Consider the following 17,365-nt stretch of genomic DNA (forward strand, 5'->3'; position numbering starts at 1 on the left):
AAGAGTCTTCAGGGTGCAGCGAAAGGTACGCAGGTCGGGGATCATACGAACCTCTAGGGGCAGCTCATTCCAGAGGGCTGGTGCCCCCACAGAGAAGGCTCTCCCCCTGGATGTCGCCAGTCGACATTGTTTGGCCGACGGCACCCTGAGGAGCCCCTCTCTATGGGAGCGTATTGGCCGGTGGGAGGCTATCGGCGGCAGAAGGCAATTTCGTATATACCCCGGTCCTAAGCCATGGAGCACTTTAAAGGTGGTAAGCAACACCTTGAATCGCACCCGGAAGACCACCGGGAGCCAGTGCAGCTTGCGCAGGGGAGGTGTTACATGGATGTGCCATGTCGTCCCCATAATCACCCGCGCGGCCTCATTCTGGACCAGTTGGAGCTTCCGAGTGCTCTTCAAGGGGAGCCCCATGTAGAGAGTGTTACAGTAGTCCAGACGGGACGTGATGAGGGCATGAGTGACCGTGCGCAGGGCATCCCGGTCCAGAAAGGGACGCAACTGGCGTATCAGGCGAACCTGATAAAAAAGCTCCCCTGGCCACGGCCATCATATGATCTTCCAAAGACAGCCGTGCATCCAGGAGAATACCCAAGTTGCGAGCCCGCTCTGAGGAGGCCAAGATCTCGCCCCCAATAGTCAGCGATGGAACCCGCTGACTATACTGGGACGCCAGGAGCCACAGCCACTCGGTCTTGGAAGGGTTGAGTCTGAGCTTGTTTCTCCCCATCCTGTTCTCTTATTTCAAATGTCAATCTACTCATTTCAGCACAGTCCAACATTTTCTTAATAATTTCTTCATCGGTGATTATCTTCTCTCCTTTCCAATTTTTTGCAAATACAATTCTAGCTGCTATTAAAATGTTCACAATTAAATATTGTAGTTCTTTATTAAATGTCTCTGGTAAGATCCCTAATAAAAATATCTCTGGTTTAAAGTCAATATGTCTCTGTTATTTTTTCCAACCATATGTGTATCTTAGTCCAAAATCTCCTTGCTTCCACGCATGTCCACCACATATGGTAATAAGATCCTGGAGTCTGATGACACTTCCAACATTTCTCCGATTTGTTCTTGAACATTCTGGCTATCCTCATCGGGGGGTAGATGCCACCTGTAAAACATCTTATACAAATTCTCTTTATATGCTGTAGACATTGTCATTTTATAATTATGTGACCACAATTTTTGCCATTTCTCTAAATCAATACCATAACCAAAATTTTCCCCCATGCTATCATTGATTCTTTAACTTGTTCTTCTTCCAATTTTACTTCAAGCAAATATCCATATAACTTTTTAATTACATGGTCATCAAAACCCATTAATATCTTATCTAAACTAGTCAAAGCACTATAAAAACCTTCTTGTTTGAGATCTTCTCGATATCTGGAAAGTATTTGCATATATGAAAACCAATTCATCTTAAACCCCTGATCTTCTAAATCTTGTTTCAGTTTAAGTTCACCCTTTTCATCCAATAATTCACTACATCTAACAATTTGTTTCCCCTTAAATACCACTAGATAAGAGAAAGCTTCAATTGTAGATACCCAGACTGGAATCTTCAAATAATGGTATTTTTTAATCCTCTCCCATGTCAAAAACAAAGCTTCATGTATCTGATGTCTTCTAAATAATCCTGAATTTTGGTACCTTTATACCATAAGAAAACATGCCACCCCATCAACAAATCATGCCCCTCCAAATTCAATAATCTAATGTTTTTCAATGTTACCCATTCTTTAATTCACATTAAACAAACCGCTTGGTAATATAATTCAAAATTCGGTAAACCAAAACCACCCCTCATTTTAGCATCTTGTAACAACTTAAGTTTTATTCTTGCCTTCTTTCCCTGCCAAATGTATTTCATTTTATTTAAATCTGCAAAGAATTCCTTACCCAGCTTTATTGGAATCGTCTGAAAAAGGTATAAAATTCTAGGTAAAATATTCATCTTAATGGTTGCAATTCTACCAATCAAAGATAACTGCAAATTTCCCCATTTCACCAAGTCTTGTCCTCTCTGTTGCTTAAGGTTATTATAATTATTTTCTTTAAGAGAACTACATCTTGTTGTCAATTGAATCCCCAAATATTTTACCTTATTTGTGACCTGCGTCTTTGAAATCTCCATTAGTTCTTCTTTTTGTTTTTTTTAATATATTTTTAGTCATTATCTTCGTCTTTTCTTTATTAATTTTCAGACCAGCAACTTCCCCAAATTCTCCTATTTTTTCTGTCAGTTTATTTATTGATATTAATGGTTCTTCAAGAATAAAGACCAGGTCATCAGCAAAAGCTTGTAATTTATATTCTTCTTTTCTAATTTTCATTCCTTTTATCTCTTTTTCTTCACTGACATTTCTATTCAGCACTTCCAAAGTCAATATAAACAACAATGGGGATAATGGGCATCCTTGTCGAGTACCTTTTTCTATTTCAATAGAGTCAGTCAATTCTCCATTAATCATTACCTTTGCCAGAATATTGAAAGTATTCTAATGTGTCTATTTGCTTCTAGTCTTGCTAAATATTTACATAAAACCCTCATTACTAGAGGAGTGGTTTAACTCCTTTTATATTTCCTCTTTAGCCAGGAATCTGGAGTTCTGCCAATCAGCCCAAACAAAACCTCTTACAGATAGGGCTGGGGCCACTCTGACTTCTGATACATGAATCATCATTTCCAGCACTTCCTGTTACTTCTGTTCAATGATTTCTTTTCAGGATCTTGTTCGAGCCCAAAACACATGGCTCTGCACTTTCCATGTCAGATTTTAATTATTTAACTACTTTTCTCTCTCTTTTCTTCCCATGTGAAACTTTAAAGTCCAGAAGTTTCATCAATCTTGTTATTGTTTGTGTAAATCTTGCGGACATTTTTTTTTAGTGAAAGCAGTGAGAACATAGCACTGTTTCCTCAGCGGGATATCTAGCAACAGCGGCAGAAAGAAACTGTTTAGCACAGACAGCCATCATGTCCACAGAGGAATTGACAAGAAGACTTAAAGAAGAACTGATCTGCTCCATTTGCTTGGACTGTTTCCATGATCCAGTCTCCATACATTGTGGGCACACCTTCTGCCAAGCTTGCATTACCAAACACTGGGTTTTCATTAACAAAAAATATTTCCACTGTCCTAAGTGTAGAGCAACCAGCCGGAAAAGAATCCTAAAGCCCAACCGAGAGCTGGGAAACATTGCCAGAATTGTCCCAAAGCTGGACGAAACAAATCAACAAAAAGAAAAGACAAAAGAGGAGGTATGCCAGACGCACCAGGAACCACTGAAGCTTTTCTGTAAAAATGATCAAATGGCGATCTGTGTGGTGTGTGACAAATCGAAAGAGCACAAGGAGCATACGGTGTTTCCTGTGGAGGTAAGATCAAACAATGTTAGGTGGCATATTTGTTGCTGTGAGGGCTAAAATGTAGGCCACTTTTTCATGTATTCTTCATTTGCTGTTTGAGACTGACATGTTTGGTATACTAGCTTCGTGGCTTTCTGCAGATTGGGAAAAAAATAGAGGTTGGTTGGTTGGTTGGCAGTTAGTAAATGAAGAATCAGTATATTTATTATTTATCACCATTCTACACTACTAATCTCACTTGTGACTGGGCAGTTTATAAATAAACATAATATTTATTAGGTTACATAATAAGTTAGTACAAATTAGTATGCTGCTCATGGGGATAATTTGGTGAGGGGAGCAGTGGTGAAATCTAAAATTTGTTACTACTGGTTCTGTGAGCATGGCTTGGTGGGGGGGTAATGTGACTGGGTGGGCGTGGCCAATTTTTTTAACTTTTAAAACCATTTTCTCTACAACCTCTTCACAAAGAGGTTGTAAAAAGATGCTTTCAAAAGGCTCTGACGATCCCAGCTGAGTTGCCTGATCGTCAGAGGCTTTTTTTCTTTTAAATGCCTCTGATGATCAGGCAACTCAACTTGGATCGTCAGAGGTTCCAACCTGAGTTGCCTGATTATCAGAGGCTTTTTTTCTTTTAAATGCCTCTGGCGATCCAAGCTGAGTTGCCTGATCGGCAGAGGCTTTTTTAAAAAGCTTCTGCCAATCAGGCAACTCAGTTTGGATCGTCAGAGGCATTTAAAAGAAAAAAAGCCTCTGATGATTGCGCGGCTCAGCTGGGCATGGGGGGGCAGGGTTTTTGCTACCAGTTCTCCGAACTACCCGCCTCCATCGCTACCGGATCGGGCGAACCGGGAGCATTTCACCCCTGGAGGGGAGGACTCCAAACAGCCCTTCTTTGTGAGGAAGTTGATAGACAGGAACTGTCTTGCCATGTTATATAATTGCCAGATTACAGATTGCTAAACAGTTGTGTAATGATACTTTGGGTGCTTGGCAGCCCACCTGCACTTATGACCACAGTGGTGTCTAACTCCCTCTACCTGCTTATCTCTTACCCATCTCTGCACTTTTGGCCACCCTGCACAGTGATACTCCTTGGAGGTGGTGGCAGCACTGGGATCAAAGGCCCAGGCTCTTCAGCAATCTCAGCCAGCTGCCACACCTGTTCCTCAGGGCATCTACTTTAGCTCTACTGCCAGAGCCAGCCCCTGCTGCTCTGCTCTCTGCCAGTCCCATCATGCCAGCTGATTTTCACCATCCTCTTCCTCCTGCTGACAGAATTTAGAACAGAATAGAATAACAGAGTTGGAAGGGACCTTGGAGGTCTTCTAGTCCAACCCCCTGCTTAGGCAGGAAACCCTACACCACTTCAGACAAATGTTTAATTTGTTGCTTGGAAAAGATGCTGTGAGCAACTTGGGATTGCATGATGAAGACATTTATCCATGGCAAAAGTTGTGTTGACAGGAGAAGGAGAATATTACTTTCAAATTGGAATAGCTGAGGATGATGTTAATGCTGCCTTAGCTCTGTTTTGGAGACCAGACAAATGCCACAACATATGAACGTGGCAGGAAAAGCAAGAAAAAGCACCTATTTTTTCAGGGACATATATGGTACCCTAAGAAAGGGGCACATCAGGGGTGAAATGCTCCCGGTTCGGACTGGATCACCCGATCTGGTAGTGATGGAGGCGGGTGGTTCGGAGAACCGGTAGCAAAAATCCCTGCCCCCACCCCCATGCCCAGCTGAGCCGCACAATCTTCAGAGGCTTTTTTTTTTTACTTTTAAAAGCATTTTTTCTACAACCTCTTCGGCCGAAAAAATGCTTTTAAAAGTAAAAACAAAAAAAACAAAAAACCTCTGATGATCGCGCGGCTCAGCTGAGATCATCAAAGGCTTTTAAAAGAAAAAAAGGGTCTTTTTCTTTTAAATGCCTCTAACGATCAGTCAACTCAGCTTGGATCGTCAGAGGCATTTAAAAGAAAAAGACCCTTTTTTTTTTTTTAAATGCCTCTGACGATCCAAGCTGAGTTCGCCGAAGAGGTTATAGAAAAAATGGTTTTAAAAGTTTTTTTTAAAAAGATTGGCCACGCCCACCCAGTCACATTACTCTCCCCACCAAGCCACGCCCACAGAACCAGTAGTAACAAATTTTAGATTTCACCACTGGGGCATATGACTGTTAAATAGAGTTCTGCTCTGTTTTTCTTCTTTACATCTTCTTTGTATCTAACTAGAGACCTCAGTGCTGTGTTTTTTTTTCACACATGGAACACCTAAAAAAATTAGCCAAGAGTGTCTGTTTAATGCCATATGAAAACACTCTTCAAAAGGCCAAAGCAAGCAACTACAGCCTCTGCTTGTGATCTGCAGCAAACAGGGCAGGCCCTTTTTTGTTTTATCATTTTTGCTGCCAAAAGCTTCTTCAAATGATCTTGGGGATTCTAGTTTTGAGATAAGGTAGATCAAATTTTCCCGCAGTCGCTCTTGGTCTTCGATAATCTCCCAGGTGTTGGCAATCTTGGCTGGTGGATTTCAAGAACTGAACTTTAGAACAGGCTTGACTGTTCATAGTTAAAGTTAATGATTTATGCCTTAGCGGGTTTATAGTTTCCATGTTATTCTTGAAAGTTGGACATTGAGAGTGTTTAAGTCTGGAGTGCAGATATATTGCAATAGTGACTGGTTTAATCTTAAATGTGCTAGAATAGATGGAAGACTCAGCTCAGGAATAATTAGCTGGATTAAGATGCTCCACGTAGGGAGGGTAAGGGTTGTTAAAGATTCATTTTGTAGGTATCTAAGACGGGTGGGTTCTAAATTTTTTTACTACCGGTTCTGTGAGCGTGGCTTATTTTGTGGGTATGGCTTAGAGGTCATGTGACTGGGTGGGCATGGCTAGCTGGTCATGTGACCGGGTGGGCGTGGCTATGTGTATAGGGACTACTCAGAGGGCTGAAATGAGTCATTTCTGGAAGGTCCTCGCACTTATGACCAGTCCTCGCACTTACAACCTGACTCATTTGTATGCTTTTAACACTGATCAGCTGTAGGGCGGCCCTTTGAAGCAAGAGTTTAAACAGTTTTTTTCCCTCTAGCCATCAGCTGGGACTCAGGAGGTAGTAATAGATTGGGGGTGAGACCAAATAAAAGGTAAGAATAACATGGGGGGGTGGGGGGTGGGAGGGTGGGGGGGGAACCGATTCGGTGACGGCATATCGTCACTGCTACCGGCTCCGCCGAACCGGACCAAACCGGGAGGAACTCATCACTGATCTAAGACTACAAGGTCAGGGGTGGGTTCTACTTACCTTTACTACTGGTTCGTATTGCGCCCGCCTGCACAGATCACCTATGACCGTCATGGCAAACCTATGGCACGCGTGAGCCATATCTGTGGGCACGCGAACATTGCCCTAGCTCAGCTCCAGCACACATGCGTGTGCTGGACAACTAATTTTCTGGCCTTCTGGGCCCACTGGAAGTCGGGAAACGGGCCGTTTCCAGCCTCTGGAGGGCCTCCGGGGGGTGGGGAGGCCGTTTTCGCCCTCCCCAGGCTCCAAGAAAGCCTCTGGAGCCTGGGGAGGGTAAAAAACAGGCCTACTGGGCCCACCGTGCCATTGCATGCCAAAAGTGTGGGTCGCGCGTGGGGTGGGGCACATTGAATTATGGGTGTAGGCACGCTTGCTCACGACCCTCCCGCACTCCCCGCTTTTGGCACGTGATGGCAAAAAGGTTAGCCATCACTGACCTATGATGATGTCCAGGTCAGTGGGCGGAGCCTCCCACCGTTTTTACTACGAGTTCTTGTGAACCGGTCCAAACCGGGGGCAACCCACCATTGCACAAGGTATAATAAATAAATCAAATACTGTTCTTCTTTATTTAGCAAGAATTCCAGGACCAACTGATATTTTTGAAGACAAAAAGAGGAGAACTTGTTAAATTTCAGGCAATGAATACAGCGAGGAACGAAGAAGCCCTGGTAGGTTCTTCAATTTATCTACTGGCAAACTGGAATTTGTCCTCAGTCTGTCTTTTAGAGCAGTAACCATGTTTCCCTGCTGGAATTTATTGCAGAATACAATCGGTGCTGGGATTCAGAAAACGTCGTTGGCCTTTAAGCAGATTTATCAATCCCTTGAGGAACAGAGGCAGCTGCTGCTGGCCCAGTGGCACTCACTCCAGACAGCAGTTAAGGAACATAATGCCACAATTTCAGAGGAAATTTTTTGCCTGGATAGCCTTATCACTATGGCAGAAGAGAGATGGCCAACAGTAGAGGTTGAGTTTTTACAGGTTAGAAAGTTGACATTATTTTCTTCCGGGGTAAATAAGGGTTATCTTACTGAAGATGTGGTGGGACAATAGCTCTAGGGTACCGTATTTTTCGGAGTATAAGACGCACCTTTTTCCCCCCTAAAAAATTGGGGTGAAAATTTAGGTGCGTCTTATACACCGAATGTAGCCCCGCCCGTCCACTGGCTCCCACCCTTTGCCCTCTGCCTCCCAGCAGTTACCTCCTTGCACCAAGAAGAAACAGCTCCTTTCAGCTTCAGCACAGCCTAATTAGCACAAGTTGATTGGATCTGCCTCCCGACTCTCAGCTGTTTTGCCTGGGCCTCTGCTGCTTGTTGCAAAGAGGTAAATTGCTAGAGCAGATTTTTTTTTTCTTGTGCTAATCAAGCTATGCTGAAAACAAAAATGAAAGTAAAGCAAAAATGAAAGTGGCTGTTTGCTGCAACGAAGCAAAATTGCTGGGAGGCAGATTTCTTTTTCTTGTTTTCCTCACCAAAAAAGATAGGTGAGTCTTATAGTCCGGTGCGTCTTATACTCCGAAAAATACGATAGTTCTTGAAATTTAGGGAACAAGAAACAGACAGTCCTCTTTTTATGGTACATCTCTTTCCCAAACTAGTCCCACTAGATGTATTGGTTTTGCATATTCCTAGCAGCATGACCAGGAAGGTGGCTTGGGGGGGAGGCAAAATTAGATAAAAGTAGCTTAACAAAGTCATTGCTTCCCATGTGGGATACCTGTGAGAGAGGCTCATAAAGTGATATATGTCAGGAACAACTCAAAGAAGTAGTGCAAGATCAGAAGATGTGGAGAGACCAGGCCCATAGAATTGTCAAAAGTCAGATGCAACTAAATAGATAACATCATCATCATATGGTAGAAAAAAATTGGCTTCCTCTCCCATATTTCTGATGCAAGGCTGGATTCACACATCGTTTTGACTAATGATTGTGGTTTTTAGATTATGATTGACAATGTTATGGCTTGTTCTATAAACTATGGTTAAAACCAGACAGTTAATGTGCTATGTGCTAATGAAAATAGACACTGATCTTTGAAATGGCATCATCTACATAAAAGAATGTATCAGAAAGGCTTATGGCGGTGTTTCTCAGCCCTGGCAATTTTAAGATGGGTGGGCCTCAACTCTTAGAATTCCCAAGCAAGCATTGAACAGTTGTGGTCCATCCATCTTAAAGCTGCCAAATTTGAAAGCAGTGGCTTCGGGGAATGTGAGAACAAAATCAAAGGAGGCTTTGCAGGCTCAATAGTCACTGCATGCTGAAGATCTGTTAAAAGATAAACGAGAAACCACATCCTGGGGAAAAATGGAATGTCTAGGAAGAGAGCTAGAGACTCCAAATCACATGGCAATATTTCGTTGTAGACTCTTTATTACGTAATGCTAAAATACTTCTTATCTTTCCTTTCCCAGGAGATGCAGACTGCATCAATGAGGTATTTGACTTTTTTATCTTCTGATTTGTGCTGAATGATCTAAGAAATGCAAGAGTATAAATCCACGGGTAAAAATTGTGTAGCCCGATAAACTTTCCCTAAAACCCAGCTCCTCATCTGTATTTGGCCTGACCTAGTATTCAGCCTTCTCCAAATACTTTATAATATCTTTGACCAAGCAGCAAGTTTACCCCTTGATCAGTGGTCGGGTTCAAATTTTTTTACTACCGGTTCTGTGGGCGTGGCTTGGTGAGCGTGACATGGCTTGGTGGGCGTGGCTTGGTGGGCAAGGCAGGGGAAGGTTACTGCAAAATCCCCATTTCTTCCTGAACAGCTGGGACTCGGGAGGCAGAGAATAGATGGGGGCGGGGCCAGTCAGAAATTTTACTACTAGTTCTCCGAACTACTCAAAAATCCCTCTACCGATTCTCTAGAACTGGTCAGAACCCGCTGAAACCCACCTCTGCCCTTGATGCTTTATGACTTCAGGGCAAAAATGATACCAATAGTCTGTATAGGCCTCTTTCACCTTAAAATCGTCCACCTGATCTTCATATACAAATGTTTTCTTCGTATTTTAGGTTAAATCAAAAGAAGTTTCAAGGGTTAGATGATTTTCTTCCTGAAATGGAAAAATGGCTTGCTTCTCAAACAAGACACAATGAGGTTGTCACACATACTTTGTGGAAATTCAAAGGTATGAGCTTAGCTGATATTTAAATTTAAATTTAGGACCAAGTTTTTAAACTGAGAGATACAGTCCATGCAGTTGGAACAGAAAGGAACCTTACATGCATGCTCCTAAAAGTATTGATTTGTTTTGCTATACTCTAGTTCCTGTTTCTGAAGATAGCATATATGTTTTGAAAGATGTGAGTCCTGCCTTCCTATCACAAGAACCTTCAAAGCAGCCTGAAACACTACATTAAAACAGGAGCTAGGGCAAAAGAGAGAATGAGAAACAGAAGGTGAATAACAGCAGTCCAAGCAATACAAGAAGTTTCTATTGAGGCTTAATTAGAGCAGAAAATATTGACAAGATGCATGAGTGATTGATCTGAAGCTTGGGTCTATACATTGCTTTGAGCCGCAATGTAGTTTAACACATGAGAACCCAGCCAATAATGATTGTTAAGGTCTAATGGTTAAAGCACCAGACTAGAAACCAAGAAACCTTAGGTATGAAAGCCGACTGTGTGACTTTGGGCCAGTCTCCCTTCTACACAGGATTGTTGTTGTGGAGAAAATAGGAGGACGAAGGTGTATTAGGTATGTTTGCCATCTTGAGTTATTTATACAAATAACTTTTGTATAAATACGATTGCTAACAGGGTGGTGTGTTTTGCTCTTTTTGTTTCCTTTTTGGTTTTTTGAGTTGTCTCTTGAATGGTATGTAGATGTTGTCTGTTTCTATGTGCCTATTGATAGCTGATTTGTCTGAGTGCCAGGCTTCTAGGAATTCTCTAGGCTTTTGAGATTTGGCTTGGTGTATTATATATATATATATATATATATATTATAGATATATTAACCCCCTGCCCCTGTTTACTCTTGGATTTTTTTTGTTTCCACCAGATGATCTAACACCTGTTAGGAAGAAGGAAGATTCGAGCTCTCTTATTGCAAAAAAGAGGAAATCGGAAGACCAAACAGCCAGTGATGCTTTTGATTGTAGCCCAGAGAGCAGAATGCATTCCTCATCATCTCCGCAGCCTGATAAAAGAGCACCAGTAGGAGATAGTAAGTGCAGGACAATGATTTCTCTCTGTATTTTGTCCAACTTTCTCAGTTTTCATTAAAAAAAACACAACACACACAAACGTACCTTTGATATAAAAAAGGGGCACAAAGGCTAAGTTTCCCATTTTTGTTATGTCCCCTTCCCTCTTCAGCTTAGTGTGATTGTGTATGGTAATTATATCTTCAGACATTAGCAGCTGATACTATTACCGTGTTTCCCCGAAATAAGTGCTTGGCCTTATTTTTGGGGATGTCTTATTAGTTTGGGGCGCGTGGAGCAAGATGGGGCTCTTCTTGCCGTCTTACCTGACTTCCAGCTCTGTCTCCCTAATCCTAACCAGAGGAAATGGCGGGGACTGGCTGCGCATGCGTTTAAATATTTTCGGGGAGAGCTTATTTTCAGGGGGATGCTTATTTTAGTGCATGCGCTCAAAAACCTGATTGGGCTTATTATCAGGGGATGTCTTATTTTAGGGGAAACAGATTATTGAAAGCTGGTATGAAGGAAATATTTTTATCTCATTAAATATTGGGACCAGAGTTTACAGGAAAAAAAAGTCATAATAATTAGCTTTCAGCGGGGCTTTGGGTGCTGCAAAATAAATCCATAAGTTTCTACCTACTTTCTAATGCTCTTTTGTCTCTTTTTTGACTAGTTAACATGAAGAAACATCAAAAACCATCTCAGTGTCCACTATCCTAGCTGGAATTATGTACAAATTTTTGTAGCGAGTTTTCAGCAGAAGCAACACATCCACTGTACTAGCTTCTATAATCAGATGATGTCAAAAAAACCCAGTGATCAGTTGATATTGCTGATAGTTCTCTTTGATGTATCCTTGCAAAGTGTCCATGGAGATTCTCAGTCAGGGTTGTCCCAAAAGTGCTTTTTCAAGAGGCAACTGGACTTTCTGGTTTTTCTTTGAAGACATTTCACTTCCCATCCAAGAGGATTCTTCAGCTCTGACTGGATGGTGAGGAAGTCTCTTTGCAGACAGCTAGTCATTTGCCTCCTTTTAGCCTTCTTTCATTGAGGAATTGGAGCTGTGCTTTCTGAAGGTTGTTTTCCGCTGAGTCCCTTCACTGTTGAAGACAAGCGCAGCCTGTTGGGGGATGAGTCTATCCTGTCTGCGTCTCAGACTGAAGTGAAAATATTTCCTGTAATCTGCAATTTTTCTGGAAATCCATTCATATTCCCTCACCATTTGAAGGGGGAATCATCCCAAAGCATATCACTAAATATCTATGGAGATTCTCAGTCATCCAGGTCATGACAGGTGGGGACCCAAAGAAACGTCTTCAAAGAAAAACCAGAAAGTCCAATTGCCTCTTGAAAAAGCAACTTTGGGATATCCATGCAAAGCCAAACAACATGCTTGGACTAAATTCAGTAATTGTTAAAACTCACTTGCTGTCCTAAACCAGCTTACCTTAAGAAAAGTGAGTCTGATCATGTGGTGACCTGCTTTACAACCATCATCAAAACTTACAACTGTAATAGGCAGGCTTCATTACGCTTGAAAGTCAAGGACTACCTGTACATCAGAAGAACAGGATGGTTTGGTTTTTATGAGCAGCTTAATAAGAACTATGAATCCCAGTAAAAATGTGTATTTGTATACAGTCCATTATAGACACAGAGATACACTAGCAAGCAAACGAAATGTACACACCAAAACAAAGAATACTATTCTCCTTTATCAGATGCATGAACAGCAGCAATGTGTGGAAAGGATGGAATCGGAATTAAAGGAGAAAAGGAAGTCATGTTTATGTAGTTAGATTTGACCTGGATTAATGGAAGGGGTAAGGAACTGCAGTGGACAGAGATGGGAGGTGTAGAGAAAGCGAGAGTTATATACATATATGAGATATAGGTGGATGAATGGATGGGTGGATGGATAGATGACAGATAGACAGACAGGCAGACAGACAGATACCATATGTATGCATATTGCATCAGTTCTAGAAGAGAGTAGGCTTTACTGTCTACTTATATAGCTTGTCTTGTCAAGTGGAAGTGTTCTTGGTAGTTCCTTGATTAGGCTGTTGTTTACTGATAGCTTGTTTGTCTAAATTAGTACTTTCTTGATTGGGGTATTGTTGATTTCTTGATTGTTGGTCATCTGGTGTTGATTGCTAACAGTGTGGTGTGTTTTCCTCTTTTTGTTTCCTTTTTTGTTTTTTTATTGTCTCTTTCAAATGTTACGTAGATGTTGTCTATCTCTATGTGCCTATTGATAGCTGATTTGTCTGAGTGCCAGGCTTCTAGGAATTCTCTAGGCTTTTGAGATTTGGCTTGGTGTATTATATATATATTATATAGATATATTAATCCCCTGCCCTTGTTTACTCTTGGATTTTTTTTTGTTTCCACTAGATGCTGTAATACCTGTTAGGAAGAAGGAAGATTTGAGCTCTCTTATTGAAAAAAAGAGGAAATCAGAAGACGAATCAGCCAATGATGCTTTTGATTATAGCCCAGAGAGCAGAATGCATTCCTCATCATCTCAGCAGCCTGATAAAAGAGCACCAGTAGGAGATAGTAAGTGTATGACAATGGTTTCTCTCTGTATTTTGTCCAACTTTCTCAGTTTTCATTTTTTTAAAAAAAGAAAAAAATCTTACAAATGTTCCTTTGATATAAACAAGGGGTACAAAGGCTAAATTCCCCATTTTTGTTATGCCCTCATCCCTCTTCAGCTTAGTGTGATTGCCTATGGTAATTATATCTGCAGACATTAGCAGCTGATACTATTATTGAAAGCTGGTATGAAGGAAATATTTTTATCTCCTTAAGTATTGGGACCAGAGTCTACAGGGAAAAAAACCATAATAATCAGCTTTCAGCGGGGCTTCAGGTGCTGCAAAATAAATCCATAAGTTTCTGCCTACTTTGTAATGCTCTTTTGTCTCTGTTTTGATTAGTTAACATGAAGAAACGTCAAAAATCATCTCAGTGTCCACTATCCTAGCTGGAATTATGTACAAATTATTGTAGCGATTTTTCAGCAGAAGCAACACATCCACTGTACTAGCTTCTATAATCAGATGATGTCCAAAAAGCCCAGTGATCAGTTGATATTGCTGATAGTTCTCTTTGATGTATCCTTGCAAAGTGTCCATGGAGATTCTCAGTCATGCAGATCATGGTTGTCCCAAAAGTGCTTTTTCAAGAGGCAACTGGATTTTCTGGTTTTTCTTTGAAGATGTTTTGCTTCTCATCCAAGACTTATCTCCTCAGCTGGCACACCTCCAGTCATTTGCAATGGGCCACTGGGCCCTGCGTCTCACATCCTTCGACACGGCCCATTCTCAGAGGGTTCGTCCTGGGTGTTCTGCCGCCCCCCCCACCCGGTGACAGTTAGCCCCCAACCAATCGGCTAGAGGGGGTGTAATAGAAATCTAGTGAAAGGAGAGAGGTGTAAAAGAATTTGCCAAAATGCCTTCCTCCCCGCTCTCCCCCCCCTCTCTCCCCCCCCATACAGGGAGGAACAGTTGGTTTACTCAGAAGTAAGTCTCACTAAATTCAATGCTAGGATTGCAGTGTGAAATATTTGAATTTGAAATCACCTAGTATTTCAAATGGAACAGTTTGTTTACTTGGCGCAGTGGTTAGGGTGCATTACTGCAGCTACTTCAGCTGACTGCTAGTTCAGCGGATCAAATCTCACCAAGGCTCAAGGTTGACTCAGCCTTCCATCCTTCCGAGGTGGGTAAAATGAGGACCCAGATTGTTAGGGGGCAATATGCTATTTAGTATACTGTCTTTGATGTAAGCCGCCCAGAGTCCTCGGAGAGTGGGCGGCATAAAAATATGACTAATAAAGTAAAATAAAATAAAACTCTTTAGAGGACAATTAATAGAAATTCAGCTAAAGGGGAGAGGTGTAAACATTTGCCAAAATGCCTTCCTCCCTCCCTCTCTCTTCCCCGCCCCCAGCCTTCTCCCCCCCCACCCCTCAATAGAGGGCCCGGTGCTCCTTCTTCACAGGCATAAAGGAATTTGCCAAAATGCCTTCCTCCCCACCCCACCCCCGGCCATCCTTGAAAGCATATTTAGACTCCTTGGATGCATCGGGAAAGGTTACACTTGGGAGGAAAGGGATGAAAAATTGCCTTCAATTAGATTTTGACCTGCCCAGGCAGGTCTGTCTTGGACAAATGGCATTTTAGCAACTTTACCTGGCTGGATGTCTTTTTAAGAGTCACAAAAGAGTTCAGACAGGGACGCTTTTATTGAGCGGGTGTAACTCAGTTTTTTCAGTGCTGTTTTAACTTAAAACCGTAACTAAATGAACTGTTGTAAGTTGGGGACCACCTGTATTATGCAACTCTCTCCAAAAAGGTCAGCTCTTATCCAAGCTACTTTTGAGCATAGGTTTAGCATTACTTTGAAATAACACCAAAACTGCGTATAAAAGTGACTTTAGTTTATTTTGTGCAGTCACTTGGACTGAGTTTAGTGGCGTTTCAGAATACTGCTAATCCAGTATAGCACTTTCCCACAGTAGCGCTCAACCAGTATCTCAATGAAAGTTTGTTTTTATATACCGGTAGTCGGTGAAAAATCATAACAAATTTGACCATTGCAAAAACAAAAGACTGATAGAAACAAGGGCTCCTGTTCAAAATGAGAGTCTATTCTATAGAGTTAGAATAAAAAAAAAGCATTAAAAACATTTAAATATTGTTTCTTTATATATTTTTTTTTCTTAAAAGTACTGCAGTCAATACAATTCTTTAATTACGGCTCACCTTCTTTTCTTCAATAAAGATTACCTATTACGAATTTTGGGGAATTTGTCTTATTCATTCATGTCCTACTTATCAGATGATCTCAAAAAAAGCCCAGTGATCAGTTGATATTCCTGATAGTTCTCTTTGATGTATCCATTCAAAGCCAAACAACGTGTTTGGACTAAATTCAGTAATCGTTAAAAGTCACCTGCTGTCCTAAGTCAATTTACCTTAAGAAAAGTGATTGAGGGTTGTTTTCCTGCTAGCTGCCAAGATGGGTTAGTAAAGGTGAGAGATGTCATGGGAATCTACCTGCCATTGATATGCAATGTTCTCTAGAACAGAGGTTCCCTGACCCCCGAGCTGCAGAACCGTACCAGTCCGCAGCCTGTTAGGAACCAGGCCGCGCAAGTGAGCAAAGCTTAATTTGCGCATGTGTGAGATCTGGGTAAAGTGCGAAAAAACTCGCCCCCCCCCCAGTCCATGGAAAGATTGCCTTCCATCAAACTAGCCCTTGGTGTCAGAAAAGGTTATTCTTATATCCATTCTGATGATGGATATAAAAACAGATGACAATAAGAAGGGGTTTAATATAGAATAGAAGGGAAAATTGGAATCTGGTTAAAATTAGAGATGAAAATGAAGGGTAAAATTGGTAAAAAAAATAGATGAAAATGAACACTATGGCAAAAAGGAGGTATAGAAACGGTAATTTTAGTTGTAAAGATTAAAAATTGTTTAAATTTGTTAACCGGCCAAATACTCTGATCAGCAAAAATACATTGTATGTTTGTGTGTGTGTATGTGTAAAAAAATAAAGAAAAACTTTTTACAAAAAAAAAAGAACTTTGTTAGGAGAGAAAGCAAGAAATTCCTTGACTGGATAATTCAAAAATGGTGTTAAAAGGCATTGCAGTATTTTTGTGGAGAAAACCAGAAATCAAACCTAATGTTACCTTGTTGCACAACTGATAAAAATACACAAGTCACGTCTGCTTTTGCATTTGGTTCCTTAATGCATCTGCTCTGATATTTTTCTTCTGTTAACAATGAACATCCATATTCACTGCTTGCATTTAGGCCTCATTTGGCTGTTCAGGATAATTTATCTTAAACTCTTTGTGCTTTAGCAAACTTTGCAGTTCTTCCAGGCCTCCTGATATATCATCTTGTGGGATAGGTACTGTTATTTGTGTGTATACATTCTTAGACATTGATTGCCATTACTATATAGGAATTAAAAAATTGCATTTCTAATTCCACATTTTTAGAGAAGCTCTTAAGCTGGAATCTGTTTACTATTCCTGAAGAGTAATGCCCTTGACATAAATTTATATCTCAGTTTTAACTATATTAAGCCAATGTTATCTGTCTTCAGTTGCAAAAAGTTAGCTAAACTGGGGTTTTGTATATTTCTTAAATGCAAAGTCTTCTTTCAGTTGTGGCAGTCCCAAATCTGAGCAGTTAAAAAGGATCTTCTAAGGGACGTCATAGGTCTATAGGCTATAGCACGGGTGTCAAACTCGCCGCATCACATTGCCGTCACATGACGTTTTGTGACATTTTCCATTTCCAGAGCTGGGGTGGGTGTGGCCTGTGTGTGACGCATCCAGCCCACAGGCCACCAGTTTGAGACCTCTGGGCTATAACATATGATATGGCACCAATTCAAGTCTACATAAATTTGGGGTATAGTCTAAAGTGTTAATGTCGAGCCGGCTGAGAATTAAGTTTTGTTCCACCTTTT

The 17,365-nt window shown here is 41.2% G+C and overlaps 1 protein-coding gene across 3 annotated transcripts; it reads left to right on the forward strand.

Moving 5' to 3' along the window:
• The first annotated feature begins 919 nt into the window (after nt 1–919).
• Nucleotides 920–15,670, forward strand: LOC117668039 (E3 ubiquitin-protein ligase TRIM31). 3 transcript variants are annotated; one of them, XR_015731699.1, is made up of 9 exons: nt 920–3,386; nt 7,270–7,365; nt 7,461–7,679; nt 9,116–9,138; nt 9,720–9,835; nt 10,714–10,878; nt 13,259–13,423; nt 13,807–13,983; nt 15,609–15,670. XR_015731699.1 is itself a non-coding variant. In XM_087883857.1 (8 exons), the coding sequence occupies exons 1-8, from the start codon at nt 2,985–2,987 to the stop codon at nt 13,851–13,853; spliced, it is 1,233 nt and encodes a 410-aa protein (XP_087739983.1). In that variant the 5' UTR covers nt 920–2,984; the 3' UTR covers nt 13,854–15,670. The 3 variants fall into 3 exon arrangements, 1 of the variants encoding a protein (XP_087739983.1); XR_015731700.1 differs by lacking the exon at nt 15,609–15,670 and adding an exon at nt 11,535–12,684 and having other exon boundaries at nt 13,807–14,723; XM_087883857.1 differs by having other exon boundaries at nt 13,807–15,670.
• Nucleotides 15,671–17,365: the final 1,695 nt, after the last annotated feature.

Source organism: Pantherophis guttatus, chromosome 2 (genome assembly GCF_059756535.1).
Source record: "Pantherophis guttatus breed Tessera chromosome 2, ASM5975653v1, whole genome shotgun sequence".
Lineage (NCBI taxonomy): Eukaryota > Metazoa > Chordata > Lepidosauria > Squamata > Colubridae > Pantherophis > Pantherophis guttatus.